The following is a 15,257-nucleotide window of genomic DNA, read 5'->3' on the forward strand; positions in this document are numbered from 1 at the left end:
ATAGCTCAACATTAGTATGCTAACCATCGCCATAAAGTTTTATGCCTAAAAATGGTATAATACCAACATACTATAATTCATCTGAAATATCAATACATTGATTTTTGATTTGTTGAATGACTCAGCGGATATTATTATGATATTTTTAGCATTAAAGAAATTTTCATTATTGGGCAATAGAAACATGAACAAAATAGAGAAACGACATACTCCTAATCTGTTTTACTTAAAATGATTTTTATTTTAAAATATTCCACTAAACATTATACTCATACTTTAAAATAAGAATATCATCATCTAATACTTATTTTTCTTTATTCTCGTCACACAAAATAAAGTACTGCAAAAAATTTTATATTAAAAAGAAAATCTTCATTTTATGCTGAAAAGAAGTACATCTTTGTCCAATGAAAATGACTCACTTTCCTTTTAATTTGTCCCAACTAAGATGACCATTATATTGAGATAACTCGGAAAGGAATACGAATCAACTATCCTTAAATAGAAGTAGTACAAAATAACAAGACACAAAATTATATGTCGAAGCAAAATATTTAGCTTTATTTGATTAGGATAAAGTAATACTTCACCCGTCCCATAAAAATATGTGCACTTTTCATTTTTGTCCGCCCCATAAAAATATGTGCGTTTTATTTTTAGAAAGTTATTTTAATTTATTACCCATATACATCAACTTATTTACAATTTATACTACTATTGTACACTACTAATAATAAGGGTCCATCTACTAACATTATTTAGTTATCTTTTCTCTCTATCTTTATCTTTATTACTTTACCAATTTTATCTTAATTTCGTGCCATATCAATTGCTCATATTTTTATGGACGGAAAGTATACTAGTAGTATTTTAATTTTAAAATTCACAAATGAGGAATTAAAAAAAAAGTTAAATACTGCCCATTCTACAGTCAGGGAAAAGGAAAATTAACAAATATACACAAATTCTAAATTAGCCACAATTTTTCTCTAAACCACCATTCGCCGCCGTAATCTTGGCCCGACCGCCGATTAAGCTCCAGCGCCGACGTAGCCGGCTCCTTTGGCATTCTACACCTTTGCGTATTTATCTATTCGTTCAAGCTCCTTACGTGACGCTTTCAATTTATGCGCGCATTCTGGATTGCCCTGTTAGTGTGTTCATCTTCTTGTTTTGTTGTTTGATTTGATTTGTCGCTGCAATCAATATTAGCCCCAATTGAAAATTTAGCGTGGGTTTGATCAGAATTTATGAACTAATTTGATTTCCCCCAATTTGATGAAGCCCTAGCAACTTCGATTATTATTGATTTTCAGCCAATTTTGACTTTGTCAGTTGTATGAAGCTGATAATAGCCTATATCTTTGCGACGATTGCAATCTGAATGTGTTTTATGCATGCGATCACTTGTAAGAAATTTAATGCTGTAAAATTGCTTTAGCTTGTTTGGTGTGGGAACTGAAATTCTGGATAAAAGAACTCGATTTTTTTGTGATGCTGCTTAGATTAACTAAGAAATTAAACCTAATGCTGTTTGTTTCATCCTGTTCATTTTATGTGTCTTTGCACTCTGTATGTGTTTGTGCTTGTAATCATTCTTCTGGAAAATGCATAGTAAAAAATGTGTTTTTTTGTGCATGATTTGGGTTATTGATGACCTTAGTTTTCTTGAAGAGCTTGCTTTTTGGAAATTTTGGGGTGTCCTTTCTCTCTCAGGAGCCCCTTGTTGTTTTGGGGTGTCATTTTCACAATCAAGTGATCTTGCAGCTCCGACTGCTCCGTTAACTGTTTTTACTGTGTATCTCTTCTATACAGGTGCTGAAGAGTTAGTTTATGAATTTATGTATATGTATTATTTAATAAGAAAAGAAATGAGACTTCTTAGCAAACAAATTAACTATCAGTTTATCTGTACTTTTGAATGTTTATATGATGATCTATGTTTGATTGGTAATGCCTTCAAGCTTGCACATTCTTTTAAGTATTTTCAGAATCTTCATCCACTCGCTTCTCTTACTCATCCTTTTTCTCACACTATTGGGATTTGCTTTACAGGTATTCGTGTCTGGCTTGGAATTGTGTGGTTTGAACGTTACTTGATTAATCTTTGTTTGATTCCCTTGTTGTGGTCTTTGGCTCTAGTTGGGGATAGAATTTCATGCTACAAAGCACATATTTATTGGTCTAAGATAAATATGAATTTACAGACACACCATACAGGGCAGATCTCAGGCCAGATACCCAACCAAGCTGGTACTATGTTGCCTGGGCTACCACAGCAAAATGGGAACCTTATGCTCAGCCAAATGCAGAATTCTAATTTTCATAGAAATGTTCCCAATATGGATCCAGAAACTATTAAAAGACGCAAATACATGCAAGAAAAAATGTAAGGATATTGTTCATCAAGTAAATAGCAAATTTCCGTGGATATATATGTTCAGTTACATCTTTTATAATTCTTATGATGTGTTTACTTGTATTTGATTTCTTGAAAATACAATACATGCAACTGACTGCTTGGAGGACCATCAAGCATCAACAAGTTGAAGTGTGTTTTGCATAGTATGCTTAGTTTGTCAGACATTTGATTCTTACATGGATTACGAAAATAGAGCTGTTCTATTTCTTGATTTGATGATTAGATTCAAATTGAATCATTCAATGACTTTTGATCCTGATAGTGATATGTGGATCAGTAAAAGTCATCGTTCTTGAAAGTTATTTAGGAAGCTTTGCTAGGCAGCAGATATTTGTTGCTTTATCTGTCTCAATAATTTCTGGCCGAGTTTAATTTTCTGCTTATATTTTACATTTAATATGACACCTGCCAATTGGGTTGGTTGATAGCATTGTTACATCCACCAGCTCTAAAAATTTGTGGCATCACGTGACATCAATGAAATGATATGCTTTTGCTTATCTGCTATTCTGGTTGGATTATTTCTACTTGTGCTATTTTTTGGGTTTCTGGGTTTTGTGTAGGAATAGGTGAAAGTTAATTCTAAGTTCTGAAAAAATGCTATAAGAATTGCTTGCTTGATAAATGATGCTAAAAGTTTAGTCTCTTTGTTCTGCAGCTGGAATTTTCTAATGCAGCGGCGACAGCAATCTCCTGAGGTTCCCAACAGGAGAATGGTTGATTTAGTGAAACGTCTAGAAGATGGTTTATTCAGAAATGCCATGACAATGGTGTGTTACTTTTTATTCCACTTCATCATGCAATCATCCTCCTTGTGTAGCTAATCTTTTTGTGCAGAACATTGTATATAAATTTTCATGTTGACATTATAGTTATATATAAATTTTTAAGAACCTTAAATATGTATTTGTATGTGTGTTGGAAAATTGTTAGCATAGCTACTTATATGATTGGTTACTTTTCATAAGTCCTTCTGCATTTCTATATCTTATTATGTCATCTATGTCAGGAGGAGTACCTAAACCTGGACACTTTGGAAAGGCGTTTGCTTATTCTGATTAAGCGCTTCCCTACAAGTAATCGCAATCAGCAATTGTCACAAGCCAATTCTTCCCCTTCCGTCGGTACAATGATACCCACACCCGGGTTTCAACAAACTGGGAACTCAAGCTTCGCTGGAACTTCATTAGTGGATAATTCTTTTGTGAACAGTAGTTCCAACTCAATTGCATCGTCCACCGTTAATCCGGGAAGCTTTTTTCCAACTCAAAATGGGTCTTCTGGAATTGTGCATGGTAGCTCATTTAGTTCATCAGATGTTTATTAGCTTTTTCATCCACATAGGACATCTGGTTGTCTTTTCACTCATCTAAAGGAATAATTTTCTGCAGGAGCTTTGACTGGTGGATATCAGCAGTCATCTAATGCTTTCATGGTCAATCATGGGGGAAATAACATGATGATGTCCATGGGTGCGCAAAGAATGACAAGTCAAATGATCCCAACTACTGGAATTAATAACTCCAATTCTAATAATATGATTGCTAACACTAGCAATAACAAGTCATTGAAAATTGAATCATCAGATGTTGGAGCACATTCTGATGTTGACTCTACAACTGCATCACAGCCTACTTTGCAAAAGCAGCATGTTGGTAGTCAAAATTCTCGTGTTTTACACAATATTGGGGGGCAAATGGGTAGTGGAGGCAGTTCTATGTTGCAGCAGAAAAACTTTGGAATAACTCATGGGCCCCTAAGTGGAGGGTTTGGAATGATGGGAAAGAATATGCCTGTCATGAATAGCCCTGGAACCACTGAGGGACATTTATCTGGAACTATACGTGGAAATTCCACCAAGCCCTTGTCTCAGCATCTTGACCAGCTTCAACAAAGACCAGTAACACAAGGTACTTTATTCGATCTACACCACTATAGCCATGCTTATGTGTCTGTACGTGTTTTCCCATATCCTTAATGTAATGAGAGTTAGTTGAGGATTCCCCTGAAACTTCTTGTTTGTATTCCTTTTGACACTATTCTGTTTGACAGGTGATGCCTACGGAATTGGTGCTACTGGGTCTGGAAACATGTACATTCCTGCAACAACTGTTGGGTCCACGATCAGCAACCCGAGCTTGAATTCCATATCCATGCAATCAATGCACACGGCAGATTCTCATTTGATGACCAATAACCAGTCAAATGTATGTTCTTCTCAACAGGCAACTGTGGATCCTCACTCAATAGATCAATCACAAAAGGTGAATTTTCAATCTCAGTACCCAGTGAAAGAAAATCTTGTGCAACCTCACCAACAGCAGCTGCTTCAACAGCCATCCCAGCAGTTTCAGCAGCAAAAACCTTCTCAGAATCAATTGCAACAAAAAAGGCAAATGCCGAACCAGTATTTGATGAGAAATGATTCTTTCGGTCAGTCCCATCTATCGCCCAGTATAATATTTGAGGTGAAGCAGGAGATTGGAACAGAGCATTATAATGAAGATATACAGTCAAAAGTCACCCACTCCTTCCATTCTGATATGCAGAACCAGTTCCAGTCAAATTCTGTAGACAGCCATCCAGGAGCTGCTCAGCCTTTTTCTCATTCATCTGTGCCGCATGATGCCCCATCCTTGCATCCGCTGCAATTTGTGTGTAAAACTAGTGATTTTACTAGTCCTTGTGGTGGTGTTCAACCAGATGCAGCTTTGGGCAGTCAGCGGTATTCTAAGCCTCCAGATGTGGATGCATCAGGAAGACTCCCAATTGATCAGACTATTCAAAATGAAAAATATCAGAGAGTAATGAGGCAAGATGGAGCTCAACTAAATAATTTATCCTCAGAAGAATCTGTTATTGACCACTCTGTAAATTCTAGATCAACAGAACCGGTGAACACAAGTGACCCAGCATCTCAAACTTATAGCGTTATTCGCGAAAAACAGTTCAAGAACCAACAGAGGTGGCTGTTGTTTTTGCGGCATGCTCGTCGATGTCATTTCCTAGAAGGTAAATGCCCAGAGCCTAACTGCTTAACTGCTCAGAAGCTGTTGAAGCATATTGGAAGTTGCAACAATTTCGATTGTTCATACCCTCGTTGCCGTGTTACATGGGATTTAGTCAATCATCATAGGCGCTGTCAGGATACAAATTGCCCTGTATGTATCCCTGTTAAGAATTTTATGCAGACTCACTTCAAGGCATTTGCTCGTTCTAATTTGAGGTCTGGGTTGCCTACGGTAGTCAATGAATCTTCAAATGCCCATGATATTGCTGGAACTTTGGGAAGGTCTACTCCAAAGATGGACCCAGTGATGGCTGAAACTCCTGAAGATCTACAACCTCCTATTAAACGCGTGAAAGTCGAGCAAAGCTTGCAGTCTCTTGTCACTGTAAGTGATGGTCATATCCATGATGTACAGCATAGTGAAAAGGATCACGATTACCATATTCCAGTAAAACCTGAAATTAGTGATCTGAAAGTAGTGGAGAAAGCTCCTGTAAACGTTGCACAGGAATGTCCCAATATTGGGATAACAAAGGATAACGTGGATGATGCCTACATACAAACTCTGAAAGGTGATGGTGCCACACTTAGAGATTCTGTTGGATGTGGTGCTCAGCAGCCCATGAAGACAGAAAAGGATACAATGCAAGCTAAGCTGGAAAACACTTCATTACCTCCTGAGGGTTCATCCAAGTCCGGGAAGCCAAAAATAAAGGGAGTATCAATGATTGAATTATTCACCCCTGAAATGGTCCGCCAACATATTATGGGTCTCCGGCAGTGGGTAGGACAGGTCAGCCTTGTTCATTTTCTCAATGATGCTTACTGTATTTCTTTTGAAGGCTTGCCCAGTGTTACTTTTAGACATTTGAAAAATCTTATGAAATTTCATCACTATTGTAATCTTTAAATTTGCTTTCAGTTATCTAATCACACAGTTAGGAAATCATTTGTGTTCTTTTGCTTTAGTTTGTTGTATTTGATATAGACTAAGATTACTTCAGTGACCTGACTTTGTTGCTCTGAGACTTTGATGATTTCTTAGCCTTGGCAAGCTTGCAAAGATACCTTAAACAGCTGGAGGCAACTTTATCTGTTTGCTCGCCTTTTTGTTAATAACAATGCTTGGCTTTTTTGATAACTATTCTAGATGGGGATCCTTAAATTCATTCTTCAATATTAAAGTTGATTTGTTATGAGGCCATCCTTTTTTGATTTGTTTTTCTTCTTAGATATTTCTTTGCTTCATATCCCATGTTTGTATTTGGAAGAGGGATGGGATAAAAACTTGTCATTTTGCTGGATTAGATCTCACACAGTTATGCCTTCACCTTCCTTCCTAATGAACTCTTCAAATGTGTCATTCACCTTCCTCTATGAAATTTGTAATTACTCTTTTTGATTCGCAGAGCAAAGCAAAGGCAGAAAGAAATCAGGCAATGGAGCATTCAATGAGTGAAAATTCTTGTCAGCTCTGTGCAGTTGAGAGGCTTAGCTTTGAACCTCCTCCTGTGTATTGTACTCTCTGTAGTATTCGCATTAAAAGAAATGGAATGTATTACTCCTTCGGGTCTGGGGAAACCCGTTATTGCTTCTGCAATCACTGCTATAACAGTTCACATGGAGACACCATTGCAGTAGATGGCACGACTATTCCAAAGGGAAGGGTGGAGAAAAAGAAAAATGACGAGGAAACTGAAGAATGGGTAATGCCTTTTTTACTTTCGGTGTTGTTCTATTTTGATACGTAAGAATATTAGTATTCTGTCCCACATCGGTAATGTGACATAGCCTAGCTTAGTCTCTTGTACTATATATATGTGGCCTGTGTTGAGTAATAAAATACACCAAATACACTACTACATTCTCTACTATGTCTATTTACTTTTCAGCTTATATCTATATTTTACTGTTCTACATACACTAAGTATTTGTTTCTTGCAGTGGGTTCAATGTGACAAGTGTGAAGCTTGGCAGCATCAAATCTGCGCATTGTTTAATGGTAGAAGGAATAATGGTGGAGAAGCGGAGTATACTTGTCCAAATTGTTATATGGCAGAAGTTGAAATGGGAGAACGTGCACCATTGCCACAGAGTGCTGTTCTCGGTGCAAAAGATTTGCCTAGATCACAGCTAAGCGATCACTTGGAGCAGCGTTTAATTGTAGAATTGAAGCGAGAGAGGCTGGACAGAGCTAGGCATCAAGGCAAAAGTTATGATGAGGTGATTAGCTTTTACTTTTGTGCAGCGTGGGATGTATTGTTTGCTCTCTCTCTCTCTCTCACACACAAATATATTATCAAGAATGTGGTTTATATTGCGAAGTGGTTTCTGCATTTATTAGCTTTTTGTTGAGTGCTCACTGTCTGTGTCACAATTAAAGCCCCTGGAATTATTTAAAGTAAATCTGTGAACTTTGGCTAAATTGTCCAGGTCCCAGGAGCAGAAGAGCTTGTTGTAAGAGTGGTATCATCAGTGGACAAAAAGTTGGATGTCAAGCCTCGCTTCCTGGAGATTTTTCAAGAGGAAAACTATCCAACAGAGTATCCTTATAAATCTAAGGTCATCCTTACTGCTTTTAATTTTTTCTATATAAGCTCTATCAAAATATTGTCAGTATGAATCTAATCTAACCTCTGTGCTTATAGAAGTCAAATGATATTGAACACTACGAGTTGCATTAAGCAATTCAATGATAAAAATGGATATGAAGATGATCTATATGTTAACCTTATAATGAGTGGAAATATTCAATGATTTTTTTTTGCCATTATGTGAGACTCGGAACTTATAGTGGCGAAATCTGGTGGTTGCTATTTTTTCCTTTTTTTGGGTGGGGAGAGCAGATTGAGATGTAAGTGGAGATTTGTTTCTTGATATGCGTCCTTACTTAGTGCCTTGTTTGTTTGCAAATAGTGGAAGCCAAGTTAAGCAAGGTGTTTCAATTGCTATTGCAAATTTGCTGCTCCATCAATTTGCTGTAACTGTATTTTATATGCTACAGGCGGTACTGTTATTTCAGAGAATTGAGGGAGTTGAAGTATGCTTGTTTGGCATGTATGTTCAAGAATTTGGATCTGAATGCCAGCAGCCCAACAATCGAAGAGTCTACATCTCTTACCTGGACTCTGTTAAGTATTTTAGACCAGAAGTCAAAACAGTCTCAGGAGAGGCTCTAAGGACATTTGTGTACCATGAAATTTTGGCAAGTTATCATAATATTCTATTTCCCTTACAGTTGATGGATTTACAAAAAGAATGTTACGATTGTATTCTTAGTATTTGATATATATTTCTAATTCAGATTGGATATCTGGACTACTGCAAAATGCGTGGTTTTACAAGCTGCTACATCTGGGCATGCCCTCCCCTGAAGGGTGAGGACTACATTTTGTATTGTCACCCAGAAATTCAAAAGACGCCCAAATCTGATAAACTTCGAGAGTGGTAGGTACCATTACTTTCTAAATGTGAGCGCTAATGCACAGCAGTGTTTCACCGTTCTCTCTTTCAGGTACTTGGCCATGCTACGAAAAGCCACAAGGGAAAACATTGTCGTGGAGCTTACTAATATGTATGAACATTTCTTTGTTTCAACTGGTGAATGTAAAGCAAAGGTAACTGCATCTCGGTTGCCATACTTTGATGGAGATTATTGGCCTGGTGCTGCGGAGGACTTCATCTATCAATTTCAACAAGAAGAAGATGGGAGAAAACATTCTAAGAAGGGAGCTTTGAAAAAGAGCATCACAAAAAGAGCTTTAAGGGCATCTGGACAAACTGATCTTTCTAGCAATGCATTAAAGGATCTGATGTTAATGCATAAGGTAAGATCTTTGTCATAATTTTGCTTTGACTGTTTCCTTTTTGTACTTACAACAAGACTGAGCAATTACTGCTTCTATTTTCTTTTAGTGTTACTAAAAGAACTTCTTTGTTTCCCTAGCTTGGTGACTCCATAACTCAATGTAAGGAGGATTTCATCATGGTTCACTTACAGCATTCATGTTCTCATTGCTGCATCCTAATCTTTTCTGGAAAGCGGTGGGTCTGCAAGCAGTGCAAAAAGTTTCATCTTTGTGACAAGTAAGGATTCTATTCACTTCCTGCCTCAGTTCTCACAAATCTTCTTGTGATTCCATTTCCAAGCTATGGTATTTACTCTTTAATATCCTTGAGATAGGTCTCACCAATTAGATACTTGCGTTTGCTACATAATCATTGTTGACATACCAACCTATATTGGCAAATTTGATAGAGTTATCCAATTTTTTGTCCGTTGCATCCTGGAATTCCATCATGATGCATGTTATATCTGTAGAGCATTGTAGTAATCCCCTCTTTTCTATTCTTATAGGTGCTATGATGCTGAGCGGAAACGTGATGATAGGGAGAGGCATCCTGTAAACTACAAGGATGTCCACGCACTTTATCCTGTACGTCTGTAGGATCAAAATTTGTGCCTTAAGAATTTTTCTGATTAAATGAATTTAAGCTTAGCATTTGGACTAAGAAATTTACGAATCTGCAGGTTGACGTTGCTGAAGTCCCCGATGATACTAAAGATAATGAGAATCTTGAAAGTGAGTTTTTTGACACAAGGCAAGCATTTCTCAGTCTTTGTCAAGGAAACTATTATCAGTATGATACTCTTCGCCGAGCTAAGCATTCTTCTATGATGGTCTTGTATCATCTGCACAATCCGACTGCCCCTGCTTTTGTCATAACATGCACAAAATGCAACCTTGATATTGAGAGTGGGCAAGGTTGGCGCTGTGAGACATGCCCCGAATATGATATATGCAATGCTTGCTATCAGAAGGATGGAGGAAAGGATCATCCTCATAAATTAACTAAAAATCAGTCCATCGACCCCAATGCACAAAACAAAGAAGCCAAGCAATTACGACTCTCACAGGTAAATTTATCACATACAATGCACCACCCACCGCTGTTGTATTCTAGTGCCTGGCTCGTGACATGGATTTCTTGGACTTGCTTTGCAGGTGAGGAAAATGCTCGATCTCCTGGTGCACGCTTCTCAGTGCCGGTCAACCCTTTGCCGGTATCCAAACTGTCGCAAGGTCAAGGGACTTTTCCGGCATGGCATCCTGTGCAAAAGGCGCGCGGCAGGCGGCTGTCATATGTGTACTAAAATGTGGCAGCTTCTCCAGCTTCACGCCCGAGCATGCAAAGAATCTGACTGCAATGTACCACGTTGCAGGTTTGTTCACAAAACTCCTCGTATCAACATTATACTCCTCTCTCTTGTCATCATAAACACACGCATATGAATCCTCTCATGCTCAATGCAGGGACTTGAGGGAACACCTGAGAAGGCTGCAGCACCAAGCAGATTCACGACGAAGGGCTGCTGTAATGGAAATGATGAGGCAACGTGCAGCAGAGGTCGCAGGCAGTTCTTGATCACCCAAGCTGTATATAGCAATAGCGAGCCAGAAAATTCGCGAAACTAAATCTCTTTTTTTCGTCTCTGCTGCAAAGGAAACCCACAGGAGTTCAGGTTCACCTGTCAACGATATTTTTCATTCATACGTCGTCGTATGATCTAGTTTCTAGTATAATTTAGATGGGAAAAAGGGTGTACAGAAATCAGTCATGATTCTTTGTATTTTGTTTACTTAGCATTTCTCCCCTGTCATCATTCGATGGCCGAGTGTATCATAACTTTTACTTGCTTAGTTTTAATGGAGAAGCACATTTTTCCGTACGTTTTCATCTTTACTAGTACAAATAATGAAGTTGAATCAACAATAATAATTTCATTTAAGAATCTAAAAGAAGATTAATTTTCAAAATGAATTCTATATATGTATGTATATATACATATCATGATACAAACCTCGTACTACTACTTTATTTGTTGTGTGTTGGGAGGAGTACTTCTTAGCTTACCACTTAAGTAAATTAGGAAGCAAAACAAATGTGAATTTCACTACTTTTCTTTTTTGTATAAATTTTTGCTTCTGTTGGGAGCAAGCACATGTTCTTCACAAACTAATCCATTTAAATTGCCCCCACATACACAAATTGTATTCACACACAATTCTCAATCTCAAAGATGAATCCAAGAACTATTTCTCTCATCAATCTCTACATTTTAGCCATTTCCACACCATTAGCCTTCACCAATTGCATATCAAGCTATGGTAACACTTCTTTCCCACTATAGACGGAACTAGAAAATATTCTGAGAGTTCTGTTTTCTCAAAATTTGTCTTTTTCCATCAATGCACACACACATATAGAGGAAGAAAATGTTATGTTACATGCCTTATCTCAAAATTAACTAATTGTCTTCGATTTTTAAATTAACGATGTTAATAATGATTTTAATGTCGTTTCTATTTATATATATCTATTTTTTTTTCTAAATTCAATTTAACTAATATTTCAATCGATATTTTTTTCTAGATCCGCAAAGCATAGATGCCTCAATCAAGAATGCAGCTACAACACAAAGTGCTCAACTCCAACCTACTTCACCATATCAAACTCCTCAAAACTACCCTCCATTGTGCTCGTATCCACCGCCGTCATCGTCGTCGTCGACCACCCTCCCGCCACCCGTGCGGCCCCCAACTCCGCCGTCCCTAACACCTCCGTCGCCCTCCGCGAAACCCGGCCACGGGGCGTGGTGCGTGGCGAAGCCCTCGGTGCCCGTCCCGACGATCCAGCAGGCGTTGGACTACGCCTGCGGGTCGGGGGCGGACTGCAGGCCGACGCAGCCAGGCGGCGCGTGCTCCCAACCGGACACCGTGGTTGCGCATGCTTCATTTGCTTTCAATAGTTATTGGCAAAAGACTAAATCTAGTGGTGGAACTTGTGACTTTGGAGGCTCGGCTATGATTGTCAATGTTGATCCAAGTAAGTTTTTTTTTTCTTAATTTTAAATAATGTCGAAATTAAACAACACAATATTTGCTACCGTTTGCAATTTGGTTATACAATATATATCACAATCAATAATTTTTTTTCTATTTTTCATCCGTCCACAAAAATTAATTGCTTTAATTCCTATTTTTTTCATCTTAAACTAAAAACATTTCAATTATTTACCTATGGTATTTTATTAATTTTATGTTAAAACTCGTGTCATGTACTATCAAGATTAATTAGTAATAGACGGAGAGAATAGTTATTAAAATATGTTAATTACGATATGCTTAATATAGTGATAAGGTATATAGTAGGAATCTCAATCTCAAAACAAATTGAAAAAAGGAAAGAAAGATAAGAGGTAAACGATGCTTAAACACATGTATAAAGAATAAATAAAGAATTTTATGCTTTGTGTGTGAGTTAAAGTTACATATAAACGATCATATTTTAATTAATCTACTAAGCATTAAGGTACCTAAAATTTTATTTGGGATACATTTTAGAGCATTTCGAAATTTAGATACCAAAGTATCAAAATTGATTAAATAGCATACAGTAAATATTAATGATAATGTAGAATATATATTTGATTTTTCAGCCTATCTATAAATAGAAACATAAATTATTGTATAAACTGGGCTACCAATTAAAAAAATAGAAGGCCCAATAAGAGTGAATCCAATTTGGGCCCAATATGAATTTACTTTGGGTCCCAATAGGATTGATTGCCAAATCATCTTTTACAAACTGCAGCTGGATGAGTTATTAAGAGTGCGTTGGATGAGCCCAATATCATAATAAATTAACCTTTTCATATAAAATTATAAAATTGTCAGAAGCAAATGTTAAATCCCATGCAATAAAAAAGTTCGAGTCGAAAAGGTTTATCATAGTTAAAATAAGTAAATTCAGCTCTCGATGATGAAAATTTCACATTTTGTGCAGGTTATGATCAGTGCCATTTCCTCTCCACCTGAAGTCCCAAGGCACAATAAAAGAATTATATTGTTGTATGCAATTAAAGAAATGCACATTTGATTAAGCTCTACAATAATTTGTAGTTTAGGTACAAGGATTTATGTTTTTTCTAGTTTTATAATACTCCATATCTTTTCCCAAAAAGCTCTATGCTACTCCATAATTTTATTTATTTGAATCGAATTATATGTTAATAAGTGTTTTATATCGTTATATAAAAATCCACAATTACTCCATCCGTGAGCTCCGTCCGCCATTAGTAGTCCCATTTATGGGCGGCACGAGTTTTAAGAAATGTTAAGAAAAATGGGTGAAAAAAAAGTTAGTGGAATAGGGGTTCCACTTGTATGTATTAGTTTTAAATGAAATGTGAGTGAAATGAGTTAGTGGAAGTTGGGACCATAGAATTACCATTTATGGTAAATGTGAACCGGGACTCCTATTCGCGAACAGACTAAAATGGAAAAACGAGACTCCTATTCGCAGACAGATGGAGTAATTATATAATGATTAAAAGAATACAGTAAAATCTCTATATATTTATAATCTGGAACCATGGATTTTTATCAAGTTTATATAGAACGTTATCTCAATTTTAGCAATTCTAGTTTTAGATAGAGTTAGTGTGACATAATGTTTTAAAGTGTATTCATTGCATTTATTATAACAAATTAGCAAGGGTTCGTAACTTTTTTATTCCAAAAATAGAGAAGAAATCATACTTACAATACATATTAGCAAGGTGTTTTAATATTTAAGAAGTACTACTATTAAAAAAATAGTGAGAGACATCTCTTCAAAATTATTACTCCATTTAATTTATCATCGTATTGAAACATAAATATTTTTAATTAAGTGGACCCATCAAAATAGGAGAAAATTCATAATTTTAGAAAAAAATATTAATTAATTTACAAAAGTCTCACTATAATCGATTTTTCCCAGCTGCCGACAAGTCGAAACAAATCTGGATTTTATGTAAGTTGGCAAAGGTTTGTGGTACAATTCATTGAGTGAGATGTTACATTGAAAATATTGTACACTATTTTGTCCTTTAAGTAAATGATTGAGAACCAATTAAAAGTTAGTAAACAAAACTTGTTTTTATTTGCATGAATGGGCAAGTCACGGGTGAAATAGTCATAAATATCGATTCCCTCTTTCCTCTAAACTTTGAAAAATTGGAGCCAAGTAGCAATAAGCTACCCTACCTTGTTTGGAGGTTAATATTAGTGTACCCAAAGTCATTGAATGTAGTGAATAATGGCCAAGAATTTTGTTTATTTTTGTGTTCCAAGTTTTATTCACCTAATTTTGAGAGATTGATGAGTTGGGAATTTAGAAACCAGTCATCATTTTCACTCTAGATGAGATGATACTGATAAGTTGAGATACCAGATGATGATGCTCAATAATTATTAGAATAATCTTTTAAGTTTTAGACCAGATGATGCTAAAAAGTTATAGGTGGTCTGTCACGTTGATATGGGACCTAGTATGCAAGTTTTCGGACCGATTGGCTCATGCAATTACACCTACGCACCAAGGCGCAACCATCACTCGACCAAGATGCCGAGTGGCTATCACGAAACGTTTCGAGTATTGTGTTATATTATTTCTTTATTTTGAGTTGAATGTAATTATAAGTTCATTTTTTTCATTGTCCATTGTTTCTCATATTGCAAGAGAAATCGAATCGCATATGACAATTAGAAAACTCCATAAATACGTGTAGTCTAGTATTTTTCAATTATCATCAGAATAGAATAATTTTATCAAATCTCTCATCCATATCTCTCCTGACCCTAATCTTCTCGAAAACCCTAGTTTTGAAGTCTCCGTTTCTCTTGTTCACCCCTAGCAATCGACTATCGACGCCATAACTAATTCCTCTAGCAAACGATGCCGCCCCCTATGTGACCGGCGATCTCTTGCCGTCGTCAG

At 36.6% G+C, this 15,257-nt stretch overlaps 2 protein-coding genes across 14 annotated transcripts; both read left to right on the forward strand.

The window, feature by feature from the left end:
* Window positions 1-955: 955 nt before the first annotated feature.
* Window positions 956-11,160, forward strand: LOC121740785 (histone acetyltransferase HAC1-like). Of its 13 annotated transcripts, none has more exons than XM_042133406.1 (18): window positions 956-1,150; window positions 1,992-2,055; window positions 2,208-2,389; window positions 3,081-3,192; window positions 3,432-3,717; window positions 3,814-4,332; window positions 4,475-6,225; window positions 6,842-7,138; window positions 7,377-7,655; window positions 7,866-7,994; window positions 8,437-8,637; window positions 8,737-8,879; window positions 8,947-9,259; window positions 9,379-9,518; window positions 9,790-9,868; window positions 9,964-10,350; window positions 10,439-10,656; window positions 10,748-11,160. In XM_042133406.1, the coding sequence occupies exons 1-18, from the start codon at window positions 1,128-1,130 to the stop codon at window positions 10,857-10,859; spliced, it is 5,235 nt and encodes a 1,744-aa protein (XP_041989340.1). In that variant the 5' UTR covers window positions 956-1,127; the 3' UTR covers window positions 10,860-11,160. The 13 variants fall into 13 exon arrangements, with proteins under 13 accessions (XP_041989340.1, XP_041989342.1, XP_041989343.1 ...); XM_042133408.1 differs by having other exon boundaries at window positions 2,226-2,389; XM_042133409.1 differs by lacking the exon at window positions 1,992-2,055 and adding an exon at window positions 2,056-2,083.
* Window positions 11,161-11,500: 340 nt separating this feature from the next.
* LOC121740906 (major pollen allergen Ole e 10-like) lies at window positions 11,501-13,507 on the forward strand. The gene is made up of 3 exons (XM_042133560.1): window positions 11,501-11,602; window positions 11,868-12,320; window positions 13,281-13,507. The coding sequence occupies exons 1-3, from the start codon at window positions 11,515-11,517 to the stop codon at window positions 13,310-13,312; spliced, it is 573 nt and encodes a 190-aa protein (XP_041989494.1). The 5' UTR covers window positions 11,501-11,514; the 3' UTR covers window positions 13,313-13,507.
* Window positions 13,508-15,257: the final 1,750 nt, after the last annotated feature.

The sequence above is a fragment of the Salvia splendens genome, chromosome 7, assembly GCF_004379255.2.
Source record: "Salvia splendens isolate huo1 chromosome 7, SspV2, whole genome shotgun sequence".
Classification (NCBI taxonomy): domain Eukaryota; kingdom Viridiplantae; phylum Streptophyta; class Magnoliopsida; order Lamiales; family Lamiaceae; genus Salvia; species Salvia splendens.

Bases quoted from the DNA above. Each gene is read 5' to 3' on its own strand.
- LOC121740785 (XM_042133403.1), top strand. From the start codon at position 1,608: ATGCATAGTAAAAAATGTGTTTTTTTGTGCATGATTTGGGTTATTGAT. The intron at 7,995-8,436 runs GTCATCCTTACT...TATATGCTACAG, and splicing joins AGTATCCTTATAAATCTAAG to GCGGTACTGTTATTTCAGAG. The intron at 10,351-10,438 runs GTAAATTTATCA...CTTGCTTTGCAG, and splicing joins AGCAATTACGACTCTCACAG to GTGAGGAAAATGCTCGATCT.
- LOC121740906 (XM_042133560.1), top strand. From the start codon at position 11,515: ATGAATCCAAGAACTATTTCTCTCATCAATCTCTACATTTTAGCCATT. The intron at 11,603-11,867 runs GTAACACTTCTT...ATTTTTTTCTAG, and splicing joins CAATTGCATATCAAGCTATG to ATCCGCAAAGCATAGATGCC. The intron at 12,321-13,280 runs GTAAGTTTTTTT...CATTTTGTGCAG, and splicing joins GATTGTCAATGTTGATCCAA to GTTATGATCAGTGCCATTTC.